Genomic DNA, 15,190 nt, shown 5'->3' with positions numbered 1-15,190 from the left:
CATCAAACTTCCTCCTTTACACTGAGTGTGATGCTGATAGCCTGGGACACACCTGTAGCCAACTCAACTCATCTGTCCCAGCTGACTCAGAGCTGCTAACGGCCTGCAGCCCATGGCTGGCCTGGGATTCTCTCCCAGCAAAGCCAGGAGCCTATTGCATAACCTGAACGCTGGTACCCTCATGCACAGGCTGGATGCAGGCACAGCCATGTGACAGTCAACATCACTGCAGGACAATGTGGATGCTGATCTGATCTTTCCAGACTGAACGACACATCCTGCCCCACACCCTCCCATGCTTGGACACAACTGTTAGATGCCATTTTGTCATTCCAGGGAGACAGGTTCAGTCATATGACAGGGCAGGGAGTGAGGAGCCTTCAGCAGCTACAGTGGAAGGAAACAGTTGCTGGTCAGTTGAACCAGGCTGTTCTGGTGGGCTGGGCAAGGCTTCCACACCGAGGAATCCCCACTTTTGTGTGAAGCTGGGTGGTAGTTTTAGGCTGTGGCTAGGAAAATTTTCCACGGATCTTGGACAGAAAGTGATAGAATGTAAACAAATCACCACTGGATATAAGAAGGAAAATAATGATAAGGTCTAAACAACCCTATTGTTCTGACATCTAACAGAAAGCCAGCTGTGTACAATAGCTTTTTCTCTTTTTGGTTTCTTCACTCTAGCAGGTATCAGGTGGTGCTCCTGCTGCCCCTGGCTGCATTCTTGTTGTGGCTAAGTACTACCAGCCTACTCTCTGCTCTTCTCTCTTTTACCTGATATAGAGTAGGGGAAGGGAGCAGGGAAGGGGATGCTGCTGGTAACCCCCTGCTTTTGTCCAGGGGTGGGGTTTGTGTTGCTTATAAATTGTATGTAAATATTGTATCTTTTGCACATATTCAGGGCATTTCATGTTTCTAGATTGTAGTGTGCTTGTAAACAGAGCTGCATTTGCTTTCAACTGAGTTGGCCTGGCAATTTTATGCTGGGGGGTCATTTCAACCCATCACAGGCTGTTTTGTCAATTAATATTAGAATGGAATAGCATGGAATGGAATGGAATAGCATAGAATAGAATGGAACAGCATAGTATAGAATGGAATAGCATAGCATAGAATGGAATAGCATAGCATAGAATGGAATAGCATAGCATAGAATAGAACAGAATAGAATAGAATCAACAAGGTTGGAAAAGACCTCAAAGATCATCAGGTCCAACCTGTCACCCAAGACCTCATGACTGCTATTCCATTTCTCATTCCCTGGAGAGCATATTCACACACACAGGTGAGTCAGTGAATATGTTGGAAGGGACCTCTGGATTTCATCTGGTCTAGAGTCCTGCTCCAAACATGGCCAGTCTACCAACCAGCACCAGAACAAGAGGACACAGTCTCAAGCTGCACCAGGGGAAGTTTAGGCTGGAGGTGAGGAGAAAGTTCTTCACTGAGAGAGTCCTTTGCCATTGGAATGTGCTGCCCAGGGAGGTGGTGGAGTCACTGTCCCAGGAGGTGTTCAAGAGGGGACTGGACTGGACTTGGTGCCATGGTCTAGTCATGAGGTCTGTGGCGACAGGTTGAACTAGATGATCTCTGAGGTCTCTTCCAACCTTGGTGATACTGTGATACTGTGTGATACTGTGAATCTAGATCAGGATCTCCAACTCAATGCCTTCCACAAAGTACTCATCTGAATGAGCAGAGAACAGGGAAAGCAGGAAGGCCTAGCAGCAATACAACAGAAAGAGGAGCACAAGAGAATGTGTGTGCAGGTTTGCAGGTGCTCAGTGGGAGATGAGACCTGTGCATGGAGAAAATAAATTCTCAGAGTATAATAACACTGAAATAGGGAAAAGTCTAAGAGCCTTTTGCAGCTGTTTTGAGAAATGATGGACTTTTCAGTAAGCTGTCTGAAACTGATAAATTACAACTTGTTTCTTCACAGCCTGAAATATTGCTAACCCCAGCCAGGGGCCAGCAGGAAGGGAAGAGTTGGAATGGGATGAGAGTGGCTTGGGAACAAAGGCCCAGCACTAGGACTTTAAATTCTTTCTCTCTCACATATTTTGATAGTTTCCAGGTCTGGTTTGATTTCTGTCAGTTGGAGGGATGTGGATGTACTGCAATTCCAGAGTAACAGGAATCCTAAACATGAACTAACAGCTCCAACACAAAGGCTAGTGAAGAGCATAATAGATTTGCTAATGAATGTGTGTGGTTTACTACCTGTTGGAGCACAGAGCTCCCTGTGGGAAAGGCATTACCAGGAAGCAGGGAACTGCCTTTATTTGCATTCAGTGCATAGGGAAGGGTGAATGAGGAGGCAGACAAACACACCCTGCAGACCTCTCCAGCAGCAGCCCATATACAAAGAGCTCCAATCACATGGAGACCTTCTCTCCCAACAGCCTTACACCAGCTTTTAAACATGTAACGGCTCACCAAGTGGGAAGCTAAAATAAGGCCAGCTTTTATTGGCTTCATAATTGATGCTTGCTCAGAAGAGTGTAGGTGCACACTAACAATTAGTAACAGACCAATACAGCTTAATTAGGGAAGAATGGTCAGGCATGGAAACTGGTTGCCTAGAGAGGTAGGAGGTGGAGTCACTGTCCCTGGAGGGGTTCAAGAAATGTGTGAACATGGCACTCTGGGGTGTGGTTTAACGGCCATGGTGGTGTTAGGTTGATGGTTGGACTTGATGATCTTAGAGGTCTTTTCCAGCTGAAGCAATTATATGGTTCTACGATTCTACAGAGCACTATCTTGCTGACTGCCAATTTTCTTAGCATTGTCACATCCACAGCATTCTGCTGCTGGAAGGACCTTAGAGGGAAGTTCAGGTGACCAGGATAGGAATGAAATATTTAGCCTTCTACAGCAATCTAGATACATCCAGGGTTACTGTCAGAGGTATACTGCAGGGGGCATGAGTCACTGGGAAATTCATTTGTGAAGAGACTGTCCCGTTCAAACCACTCAGCAGCAGGTGTAAAATCCATTTCAAGGACCCACCCCATCAGAAATCCCTCTTGCCAAAGCTATGATCAACTCTCATACCCTGAACTTCAGCTCTGACAGCACCACTGAAATAAATTTGACACTTCCATAAGCTGGGATGGTAGCAATGTTAGAGGTATTCATATGCTTGAGCAACTTGTGAATGAAAAGTGTGTTCTCTTACCTGCAGTGTCAACGCTGCTCTTGCTGGATGCAATTTTCAACATCATCTTCTCACTAAGGTAATAAAAACATCATAATTTTAACTTACTAACAATAAAACCACAGTGAAGTTTATAATCAGCAAATTAAATGGCCTTGTCTAGCACATCTATGTATTTTCTATTCTTAATTTACATCACCAGTATCTTGTCAGTTGGTTGCTTGGGGGTTTTTTGTTTCTTTGTTTGTTTGCTTTTTAAATCAGCTTTTAACACAGGTTAAGCAAGGCATGGAGCATAAGCAGCAGGAAGCACAGAGATGCAGCTCCATTCATTCTTTTTTACCACAAAGAAGAGTAGTGCAGTTAATCTCCATCTAGCAGTGGGCACATTCTTCCTCTCTGCCTAGCATTTACATGGGGGTGTGTGTGATAAAGGTGCTTTGAGCATTCAGGGTTTGGGTGCTTTTGGTTTTGTTCTGTTTGTTTGCTTGGTTTTTAAGTTATTACTACATTCAAACATCATTTGTTGTTGTTGCTGATTGATCACTGAAATCATTACAGAGAAACAGATTGAATGAATTCTGTTTTTACCTAGAAGCCTCTTTGCTATTACTTGTATTTGGCCCTTTAAAAAGCGCAGACTGAACAAGACCAGTTAAACTGGCAATCTGTTTCTCCATGGCTTGTATCCTCTCTCTGTAAGACAAGAGAACCATTTGTTAAAGCCAGATATATTTGCTTTCAGACTCGTTTTTCTAGGTGAAGGATTACCACAGGGTTGGAAAGACACTACAGAGCTTGTGCAACGGCCCACGGGCGCCAGTTTGCGCTGTACCTTGTCGCGGCAGCTTACCTTGTCTCGCTTGGGACAGCTTGTGCATGGTAACAGACAATAAAGAAAGACAGCTGCTTGGTTAAAAAAGGAGCAAAACAACCACCCACCCAGATAATGAACTTGCATTGATCTCACAAGACCTCCAGCAATCAGTTCATGCCCCTTGGCATTAGCGAAGATCACTTTTTCTCAGCATTACATATATATTGTTCTTATGTCCACACTGGGGCAATGGTTTTGGCTGTATGTAAGGTCTCAGGATTAAAGGGTTTTAACACTTCTTGGTACTATTTTTACTCTCCCCAAACCCAGGATTTTTTGTTGCCTGTGAAGCATTTAATCTGCCCAAGCTGACAACTTCCCAGCCCAAATCCTTTGCACCTGGCATCACAACTGTCTGCTGTGGAAAGGACAGCAATGTGACAGACAGGCACAGGACACCAAATGCAGCAACGTTAGCATAAACCAGACTTGCTTTCATGCACATATCCTGAGAAATTCCTGAAAAGCAGAAGAAAAGAAATGAAGAAGAGCTGTAATAACTATGCTCAGCGTTTTCCAGAGGTACCACAGGCCACTAAACAACCATGCTGACTTTTCTGGATAGAAAGACTAACATTTGTGTGCTTATCTCTTTACATAAATGCATATATTGGTCAGGCACCAAGAGACTTCCTCAGTGAGCCTCCAAACAGACACAGGTGACTACTTTCACATGCCAGTACACCAATGCCACACCACAACACAGGCACACAACAACATGGGACCTCAGACAGGAGCTTCTGAAAATGTCTCCCTGTATGCCAGCAGTTATGTCAGTGGGGAAACACAAAAGCAGATACTAACAGCAGGCTGTGACACTGGAAGATGACTGGGACCCAAACTACTCCAAAAGCAAGTGACTGAGAGCAGCTGCAGTGACTGATGAAAGAAGATGGGGCAGACAGGCACAGCCCCAGGCTGAGTCTGCTGCAAGAGCCATCCATCACCATTGCTTCATCCCAGGCACACGGAAGCAGCCAAGCTCTAGCCACCCCCGGCTCTAGCTGCTGTTTGGTGACCAAAGCAATACCACCACTAGGCAGGGACCACATAAACTCAAGCACAGGTGTCACCACCAGGGAAAAGCAAGCTGACAGGGTACAAAGCAAGAAACCAGCCCAGCTTACAGCTAGCCAGATTAGCCAGGTTAATGATTTCATTCACTTCCAGGGAATGAAATCGAGCTTTGCTGGGAGAACAGGCAGATACCACAGCCAGGAGAATCTCCAGGACACCCAGATGCCTAGGGAACAGGGCAGCACCACGAGCCATGAGATGCTAACAGACAAGGAGGGAAGAAGAGCGCTCAGCCAGTCCCTGGCTGGCAGATGTTGTTCTTACTGCGATTTACTACAGCGTGCACATCTTACTTCTCTGTCTTCCCGTTGAAAGGTATTTTGAAGGGTGAGGAGAAGGCTAGTGAATCTGACCTGATTCATTTCAAACCAAGAAATAAAGTTACAGAATTTCCACTCTTACAAGTTTTAACATAAGAAACTGGTTCAGGCTACAGTCATCTTTGGAACAGAAAAGCAAGGACTAAAAGCCTGGGATAAATATATTCTAACAAACTTTAATGTAGCATTTTTGACACTTAATAATGAAAACACTCTCCTTTTTTTTCCTTCCCCCCCTCCCCCCCCAGATAATCATCACAAAACCATCTTTGAACTAAACCCAACTGGAAGTCTATCTGGTCTACCAACTCATAAATATGATGGTTTTTCCATCCCACATTCAATAATCTGGAAACAATTTTCTGCTTCAGAAGAGATTATGGCAACACAAAGCTGATCTTGTCCTTTGCCATGAAATCTAGGAAAATATGCTGTTAAGAGGGAGAGGGATGTTCCAGAGATAGGAGATGATGAAAAACGAATGAAATACTGGAATCAATTGCACAGAGCACATTATTTTGCATATGGTAAAAGCATTAAGAATGTGAAGAATCTCTGTGTGCTCTGGAGTTGCTCTGCTGAAGACAAGGCAGGACTTTGCCTGTAGTCATTCCTGTGTAATGCCCAGACTCCTTATGGCCAGCAGGACCAAACAGTTCAAAACCAGGTGTTGTCTGGGAGGAAGCACCTTTTAGGCATTAAATAAGATGAGCTGAGTTTGGGAGGGCTGGCAGCCTGACCGAAGGCAGTGTGCTCCAGCAGCAGGCAGCGATGCAGCGTGGCTGCCCTGGCAGCAGGGCCATGCCCTGGGCTGATGTGGTAGAAGAGCTTGGTGGTGCTCCCTTGAGGAGCAGTGACAGGCTCTACAGCAGCCCCCTTCTCCTCTAGCTTCCCTGTGAAGGGCTGCAGCAACCTGAGCTCCAAAGGGAGAAAATGAACTCTTTCTTCAGGCAGTGCCAGGCAAGGCTCTCTCAGGGATGGTGGCAGAGCCATGGCAGTTGCACATTTTGGTTTCGCAGCATTACACTCTCTACTCCTCCTGTGCTCCCTGCTGTGGAGAGAGAAGGTGAAGGGAACAGCCTGCCCCACCATCCCTTCCTGCACCAGGCAGGCCAGTGCCCCAGCAGCATGGGGCAGGTTAGAATCCCCACAGCGTGGGGTAGGTTAGGGTCCCCACAGCATGAAGCAAACCAGTACTCCAGTGACATGGGGCAGGGCAGGGCACCTAGGGCAAGGGACAGGCCAGCAGTCTGGTGACATGAGTGAGTCAGACTGGCACTCTAGTAACATGGGACAGGTCAGGCTGGGATGTAGAGCTCTAGGAGAGAGGGTGAGGCAGAGCATAATGCAGTGGTGCTTCTTTGCTGGCAGTGGTAGCACAGGAACACTGAACCCCCTCTCTGTTACCAGATTAATTTCCCAGATAAATCTGCATCTCTCCACCACCCAGGAAGAGCAGGGAGGGTCTCTTCCACAGAATTTAGGAAAGAAAAGAGTATTTTATCAGCCTGAGCACAGACAGGCATTGTTTCACATTGTTCTCCCATGAATGCAGGGAGAGTCAGAGGTGGTACTACGGTGGGGAGGAAAGGAGGGGACAAGGTCAGAAGCAACTCCCAGATCTAGAAAGCCTTTTTGCCAGACTTGGCTTTGGCTTGTCACAGACTTTGGCCAGCAGAGCAGGCATGGGCTGCTGGCCAGCCCTGCTCTCCTCAGCAGCCTGACCCACAGCCCTGGCCCCAGGAATGTCAGGGCATTGGGGCCCTGCCTTAACATCGCTGTCTCCAAATTCATCAGTAGCACAACAAGCTCTTGCTTCTGTGGGGACTGTGCATTGAGACATCAGATTTCACCACCAGATTTCTTCCTGACAGCTTCAGTGAGGTTTCATGTCATTCCCTCTACTGCAATTAACTACCAGTAATGCCAAGCACGGCCAAACTGGTACCCACTTCTCACAGCGATGCCATTTGAGCGTGACTTGCATGTTCCTTCCCTTTCCTGGGGACATCTTTCATATTCACATCACTGGGAGGATACATCACACAGACAGAGACTAGAAACGGGCTGTGTAACTGTTCATTCATGTTCCTATCCTACCCTAGGCTGTGCAGTACATCATCCATAACAGACAGACTCACATAACAAGTCTGGCACCATGAACTAATTGGCACAGTATCCTGGAGAAAGCTTTTCAGTGACTTCATATTTTATAGTGAAATCCCAAGTGAAGTCTGTACAGCAATCAAAAAGAGGGTCAGAGACAGGGAAAAATATATTTCTTGCTATATTACACTATGAGAAAAATATTTCATTAGTAATTTTTTATATCTCAGTGGGAAAAGAAAGAAACCTGCAGTAGGTTGACTTTCCCAATGGCTTCCCTAGAAGCAAGGGATGGTAGTACAGACATGCTTTACCCTAAAGTCCCCCCCAGAACAGCAGAGTGGATATCCTGCAAGGTAGTGAGCCAGCAGAACCCTTCTGTAGTCTCTTCCCAAGGGAAAGGTACACACAGATGAATATTTCAGATTAAACTCAAACCTTCTACAGCTTGTAGCTAAAGGGAAAATGGAAGCTCTGAAGCACTGCCAGCTGCAATACTATTTGACAACTCTGATCCAGGAGTCTGTATCTCATCTTCCTACAAACAGTTCCTCCAACAGAAGGAAGCCAAAGCACAGTTTACCTTTCCTCCATTCTTTCACTTGCCTTCATCTTCTTCTGCCTGGTTATTCAACATCTTTCCCAAAAGAAGATGCAATTTTGGCCCAGTGGAAAGTGTCTGAGAGGGTAAATCTGCAAAGCCACTTTTCTTACACAATTCTCAGTGCATTGCTGATGGAGTCTCTCACTGCCTGTGGCTTTACAGAGTATCACCATTTTTCCCTAATGCACAGAGAGTCCCTCCATACGTTAACATATCAGACAATCATGGACATGGAGCTGCTGGAGCAGGTCCAGAAGAGGCCATGAAGGTGATCAGAGAGCTACAGAACTTTCCCTGTGGGGATAGCCTGTGAGAGTTGGGGCTGTTCAGCTTGGAGAAGAGAAGGCTCTGTGGAGACTTTAGAGCAGCCTTCCAGTACCTGAATGGGCTACAAGAAAGCTGGGAAGGGACTTTTTATAAGGACCTGTAGTGATAGGATGAGGGGCAATGGCTTTAAGCTGGAGGAGGGCAGATTTAGACTGGAGATTAGTAAGAAATTCTTTCCAGTGAGGGTGGTGAGACACTGGAACAGGTTGCCCAGGGAGGTTGTAGATTTCCCCTCCCTGGAAACAGGATAGGATAGGATAGGATAGGATAGGATAGGATAGGATAGGATAGGATAGGATAGGATAGGATAGACCAGACCAGGTTGGAAGAGACCTTTGAGATCATCGAGTCCAACCTATCATCCAGCACTATCTAATCAACTAAACCATGGCACCAAGCACCCCATCCAGTCTCTTCCTAAACACCTCCAGTGATGGTGACTCCATCAAAGTCAGGTTGGATGAGACCTTGAGCAGCCTGGTCTAGTGGAAGGTGTCCCTGCCCTTGGCTGGAGGGGGCGGAACAAGATGATCTTCAAGGTCCCTTGCAACTCAAACCATTCTGTGAACTATTAATCTATGAACCAAGTGGTTTTGTGATGGGAACAATATCCAATACCCTACACATGGCCATTACACTTTGGTCCTGAACTGCAAGCCACGAGCCGTGAACATGTCTCCATTTTTTCGCCCAGTTCTACTACCATCTTTTCTCACTATTCTGGCATAAAGAGGACAAAAGGTCTGTCCAGGCAGAAGAGGACCACAGTACACTCCTGAAATGCTTCTAGGGGAAAAAGCCTTCTACAGAGCTGTTTTTGCTGTTCTAAGGATCGTGTTTGAGTGAGCAGCAGCTCTCATTGTGTACATATTCAGCGCTTGCAAATAACCCAGAGTTCTGCAACAAAATGTGTGTTTTAAATGCAAAGAATGTAAGTCAAATGGCATTTAACTTAATGCACTTTTGGGTAAACAGCTTCTTTCCCAATTTATCAACACTGGAACATCTGCTTTGCCTGCAGTAACTTCTGGAAGTGTCTACCATAAGCTACATAAATGGAACATTCAAAAATATGATAGCATAACACTGTTTAACTGTTAAAACAACCCATGCTCACTCACAAGAATTCACTCATTCTCCTTGTAAGCCTCAGATTGAAGAGATGATGACCCCCCCAAAGATGAACTGCTGCAACTTGTTGCAACTTCTAATATTTTTGTGCATATAGATACTAATATTGTATTTCTTACATGTTTGTTTTTAAATCTCCATCAATTGGTTTCTTCTTATTGCTGTAAAAGATGGAACTCTTCTGGTAAATGAACTGCTGTGAGAGTTTCATAGAATCACAGACTTGTCAGGGTTGGAAGGGACCTCAAGGATCAGCCAGTTCCAACGCCCCTGCCATGGGCAGGGACACCTCACACTAGGTCAGGTTGCTCAGAGCCACATCCAGCCTGGCCTTAAAACCCCCCAGGGATGAGGCTTCCACCACCTGCCTGGGCAACCTGTTCCAGTGTATTATCACCCTCACAGTGAAGAACTTCTTCCTAACATCCAACCTGAATCTACCCACTTCTAGTACTGCTCCATTCCTTCTAGTCCTATCACTACCTGACATCCTAAAAAGTCCCTCCCCACCTTTCTTGTAGCCTCCTTCAGATATTGGAAGACCACAATTAGGTCTCCTCAGAGCCTTCTCTTCTGCAGACTGAACAGCCCCAACTCTCTCAGTCTGAGTCTATTCAATGCTTTATACCATGAAAAGCTACCTTCCAAATACTTGAGGTAGAAAAGATAGAAGAAAGAAAGGCATGAAGTAATTAACCCCATCCCAATCCTGGCTTAAATAACAGGCTTGAGGGAACTGCCTTCTGCAAAGCAAAACTAAAATGGGAAACTCCAAGAAGAGATGGAAATACTGGTTTTGGTCTTTTGTAGACCCAAATCTGCTGCAGTTGACATTCCAGAGGTAAGGGACCCATTTCCTTCAACCAAACCAGGACAGGGTCAGTGAGAGGTGTGACCTGCTGCAGGTACCCAGGATACTCTGATAAAGCACACACATATCCCACTTCAGCCCCAGCTGGCAAAAATAGAGGATTAACAGGAGGAGTGAGAGTCAGTTTAACTTCTGACACTGTTACTATCCACTGATCTGGTTGAGGATGCCCCTGCTGACTGCAGAGGGGGGTGGACTAGATGATCTTCAGAGGCCCCTTCCAAACCAGACCATTCTATGACTCTGTGATTTTAATCTTTCCTCAGACTGAACCTATGCGTTGTCCTGAGGCTGGATAGTGCTGCTGCAAGGTAATTTCCATGAAGAGATGGCAGAAAGAGATGTTTTTGTTGTTGTCAGCTCACTGCAGTAGGAACTGAAGAAACAGTATTTCTGAGCTGATGGGTTTCATGCTTGCAGTTTCCTCAACCCACTCCTGAATGGGTCAGGATGGGGAGTCTCTCTTGTCACAGTGCCCAAATGCAGAAGACCTCCCTCCTCAGTATCCCCACAGACAACAGAATCTGCCCTTTAACTGCACACCTGACACCATCTGCCTGCAGACTGACTGAACCCCCCCCACCGTTCACTGTTTGTGGCCTGCTTTTTAGGCTCTTTACACAGCCACCAGCAAATGGATGATGTACAGGACAGAGCTGCATGCACCTCTTACTGTGCCTGGGAGGGGATGATGAATTCAGCCCTCTCTTTCCAGTCCCAAAATATCCTTACTCACAGAGGGGAGCCCAGCTGTGCTGCTTCTGAGTGTAAACTGTAAATGCTACACAGCAAGTGCAGGGTAACTTTCTACCATTACATGTGTCACCCTTCAGGTGTTCTTAACACCCTTGTAACAACTCAGCTCCTGCTGAAGCAGGGTAAGAGCACTCCAGTGCCTTAGTGTTCCTTGTTTAGATTGGTACAAGCCTCAACAACGTTTGCTTTGCAAGTTTAGGAAATGATCACAATGCTAAAGCAAGGCTTAGAGGATTTCATGTCTGCAGAACTCAAACCCAGTTCTTAAGATTGCACTGGTTAGAGAACACAGCAATTTGCACAAATTGTTGCTGGTATTTACAGCTGGTTTTTAGAGAGTCACATTTTCTCAAGGTTAACCCCCCCCCACATCCCATAAAGGCAGCTTTCAGAATAGGGTTTGTTCCCAGTGCCATGTGGCTAATACACTCCATGCTGAATTTTAAGGTCATGGATTTATTTGGAAGTGTAATTATGCAAATGCAATTTTCAGCACTGTAAATGTATTCTGAGATCAGGACTAAAACTCCTGGTGCAAAGCTCCCCTTAGGAGCTGCAGAACTCTCTGTACCATTGCTCTTTATATATTCAAAGATACACAACCTTGTGCATATCTGTGTAGCTGAGTGAACAGATGAGATGCCCAGAGGGGACAAAGTTGCACAGACTGGAAAGTTGTTGGTGTCCTTCCTTATAGTCAGCTCCCTAACATGAACCTTGTACAATGTTGATCTGGAAGCTCTTGGATTAGAATTACTAAATAAAGTCCCAAACTGGGAGCTTGGAATGACATTTCAGGAGCCTGCATCTTTTTCTTGGAAATAAACAGGTACAAATGAGGTTTCACTGACCCTAGACACGGCACTTGGTGCCATGGTTTAGTCATGAGGTCTGTGGTGACAGGTTGGACTTGATGACCTTTGAGGTATCTTCCAACCTTGGTGATTCTGTGTGATTCTGTAATATGCCCTGAGTCATACCCTTGTGTTAAGAGAACTACCAAGCTATAAACCTGTTACTGTGGATGGCTGATTTTCTCCCATCCTCCATTTTTCTCCCATCATTGGACCTCACAACACAAGCATGGTCAGAGACAAACAATTGTTGAGCAAGTTGCTCGGGTAGAAGGGAGGTTTGGGGCTGTGCAAAGCTCTCTATCTCCCCAGTGGTTAAGGCAGTCAGCAGTTACCTTTGGCCTCTGTGAGCTCAGCATTTTGCAGCTATTCATCTTCACTTGCCTAAAGAGCCCTATAAAAGTTAGCAGCACAAACAACACGCTAGAGATTAGCGCAGCTCTTGCAAACACACAGCAGCCGACTGGCAGCCCAAAGATTTTTCTCTCCTAGGGCAGGGTCTATAGCAGGAGAAGCCTTCACAGACCTTTGCATAAATCTGGTCCTTAAAGAGACAGGAGAGATGATTGTCATCATTGTCAGCGCACAGCAGTTAACAGTCAGGGCACCAACTGTTTGTGACGCCGGAAAAATCATTGGGCACAGCATTTGTGTTTCAATTTCTTGCCTGGGACAGGCTTGCTCTTCTCAGCAATTTCCCCTTGAGGAACATCATTATAAACAACTGTCCTGGTTTTATGCAAATTCATGTTTTACAGGAGATAAGACAGCAGTGATAAATTCTGCCCATTTCCTAACACTAGATGAGAAAAAAACAAACCCACAGCCCTCTACTCCATAAAGCAAGCAGAACTGTAATATCACTGTGTCATTCTTAACAGGGGTGAAATATATTCCCTTATTAGCAGGAACAGAACATCATTTGTCCTTGTAACGGGATCTGGTTGTCTGGAAAGCAAAAATCCTAGTTCATCATTTCATGTTATTATGTGGGTTGGTTGGTTGGTTGGTTTGTTTGTTTCCCAACGACTGAAATACACACAAATGGAAATAACCAGGGATTCATCATGGGTTGACAATACCTTCAGATGAATAAGGGGTGGTGTTGCACCTCCTCTGAGTTCCTAACTGCCTCAGACAGGGGGCTAGTAAACGCTGCAGCCCAGCACAGCAGCTTCTTACACCTTATATAGCTCCCTGGGTGTGAAATGGCACAAGGTGTGCAGATTAGGAAGGCTTTTCTCATTTACACAAATTAAAACCACCCACCCCCACTTCTGCTTTACCTTGTCTCCTTGTCCTTGGGCATCACAGGTGACCCATAGCCAAAGGCCTGCTTGTCGACTGGAGATGGCACCGCCTCAGCCATGCCCGAGAGGCCGAGGGCGCTCCGTGCTTTGGCATCCACAAAGACAGGCTGGCCTGGCTCCTTTTTGAAGGACTGGCGGCTGGGAGAGGCCCTGTCAGGCTGCAGGGTGTGTGGGGGGATGTGAGCGCTATGGTGAGGATGAATCTCCATCATTCTCATGTCAGCCAGCCTGTGGGGCGAGGCGGGAGGCGTTTTGGAGCCCAGAGTGGGCAAGTGGCTCTCCGGGTACTTCCGAGACTTTTGTCTGTACAAGGACTGCTCCAGCATCTCGGGCTGCATGGAGGGGCTGCAGTAGGCGCTCGAGGACCTGACGGCACCGCGGTGGTAGGCTACAATGTGGTCGGGGACATCGAGGGGGTGTCCGGAGTGGGAAGCGGCCACACTCATCCTCCCCTCGTGGTACAAGTAGGGGTCACCGTACAGACCTTCGTTTCGGATCAGGGCGAGGGTCTTGCTGCCCACGTCCTCGTCCGGCTTCACGTCTCGCCTCTCCAGGATGGCGCTGGGGCTGGGCGAGATGGAGCGCGAGGCCGGCACGCCGGACAGCCGGTCCCTGGGGATGGTGGCGTTGCCTGGCACGCCCACGGGCCGGCCGCCGCCGTAGGGAATCCTGGACGGAGAGGGAGGCATGGAGTGGGGCACCGGGGTGGAGGGTGGCGAGCTGGGCATCGCGTGAGGAGGGTGCGTGGCGGATCCGGGGCGGGCGGCGCTCGGGCCATCGCGACCTGCATAAGCAATTTCCCTCTGCATCTGGAAAGGAAAGGAGAAATGAGTGAGATACAAAAAAGCCACTGAATGAACAAAACAGGATTCGGGCTGTGGCAACCTGGACAGCTGCAGAGGAAAAAGGAAAGAAAACCCAACCCTTGAGAGAAAACAATTTGTCTGCATAAATAACAACACTTTGGACTTGGGTGCCTAAAGAAAATAGCCACCACGAAGAGCAATAAAATGGGCTCCAAGTGAGAGGAAGAGGAGCTTTAAAAAGCTTTTGCTTCTGCAAATACCATCTTACCCTGATCTGATATTCCTAGCCCCCAAAGCTGAAATCAGGGCGGCAGGTGTTCCAAGTACAGGTAGCCAGTGACAGACTTAAACACTTTATTGATCAGACACAGACTAGAGTTCACTGGTTCCAAGCCATGAAGAAAATGCTGATGCTCTGGCACTGCAAACAGACCTGAAGTCCTTAGACAAGAAAAATATACACTGCAATTAACTGGCCACTTGCTTCAGTGCAGGATTTAGCCTTTTGCTGATAACCTGATGTGGTCTGCATTCCACAAAGGATACACAAAACACAGGAGAACATCACACACAGGTATTTATTGCCTGTGACACGGTTACACTGCACGGAACAGTCTGATCCTGTAACACATGTGCCCTGGGTTTGCCTCACCAAAGGTGAGAGTGCTTCAGCCGGCTTGTGGAGCATACACTCGGAAAGTCACTGGGCAATTTATCACAGTTCTGTAAGTAGCAGCAACTGCAAGCAGTAAGGAATGAGCAAGCAGCCAAAGGAAAGGAAAAACTTCCATATTAATGTGTGGTGCTTTAGAAATAGCTACAACAGCTACATCTGTTTCTGAGACTGCAGCATCTCACTCTGCCCAGCAGTGACCTCTCTAGATGGCTGAACGCTGTCAGTGACAGACAGGGGAGAAATTCTCCCTCTAGCAAGCATCATGGGCCTGCTCCGGTGCTGTTATGGCAAGGCAGATAAACAGGAAGATGAAAAAGT

General features: G+C 46.7%; 1 protein-coding gene across 3 annotated transcripts in view; it reads right to left on the bottom strand.

Moving 5' to 3' along the window:
- The window catches only part of KIAA1217 (KIAA1217 ortholog), a 295,044-nt gene that overhangs the window by 42,772 nt on the left and 237,082 nt on the right, over positions 1–15,190 (bottom strand). For 2 of the 3 annotated variants that reach the window (XM_054171453.1, XM_009909065.2), the window contains exons 6-8: positions 13,367–14,199; positions 3,749–3,853; positions 3,179–3,231 (exon numbers count right to left, since the gene is read on the bottom strand). In XM_054171453.1, the coding sequence (XP_054027428.1) occupies positions 3,179–3,231; positions 3,749–3,853; positions 13,367–14,199 (991 nt within the window). The remainder of the gene's footprint in view (positions 1–3,178; positions 3,232–3,748; positions 3,854–13,366; positions 14,200–15,190) is intronic. The other variant, XM_054171454.1, reaches the window with a different exon arrangement.

This window comes from Dryobates pubescens, chromosome 21 (assembly GCF_014839835.1).
Source record: "Dryobates pubescens isolate bDryPub1 chromosome 21, bDryPub1.pri, whole genome shotgun sequence".
NCBI lineage: Eukaryota > Metazoa > Chordata > Aves > Piciformes > Picidae > Dryobates > Dryobates pubescens.
The sequence above is the reverse complement of the archived record's forward strand: the minus strand, read 5'-3'. Positions and strand labels throughout refer to the sequence as shown.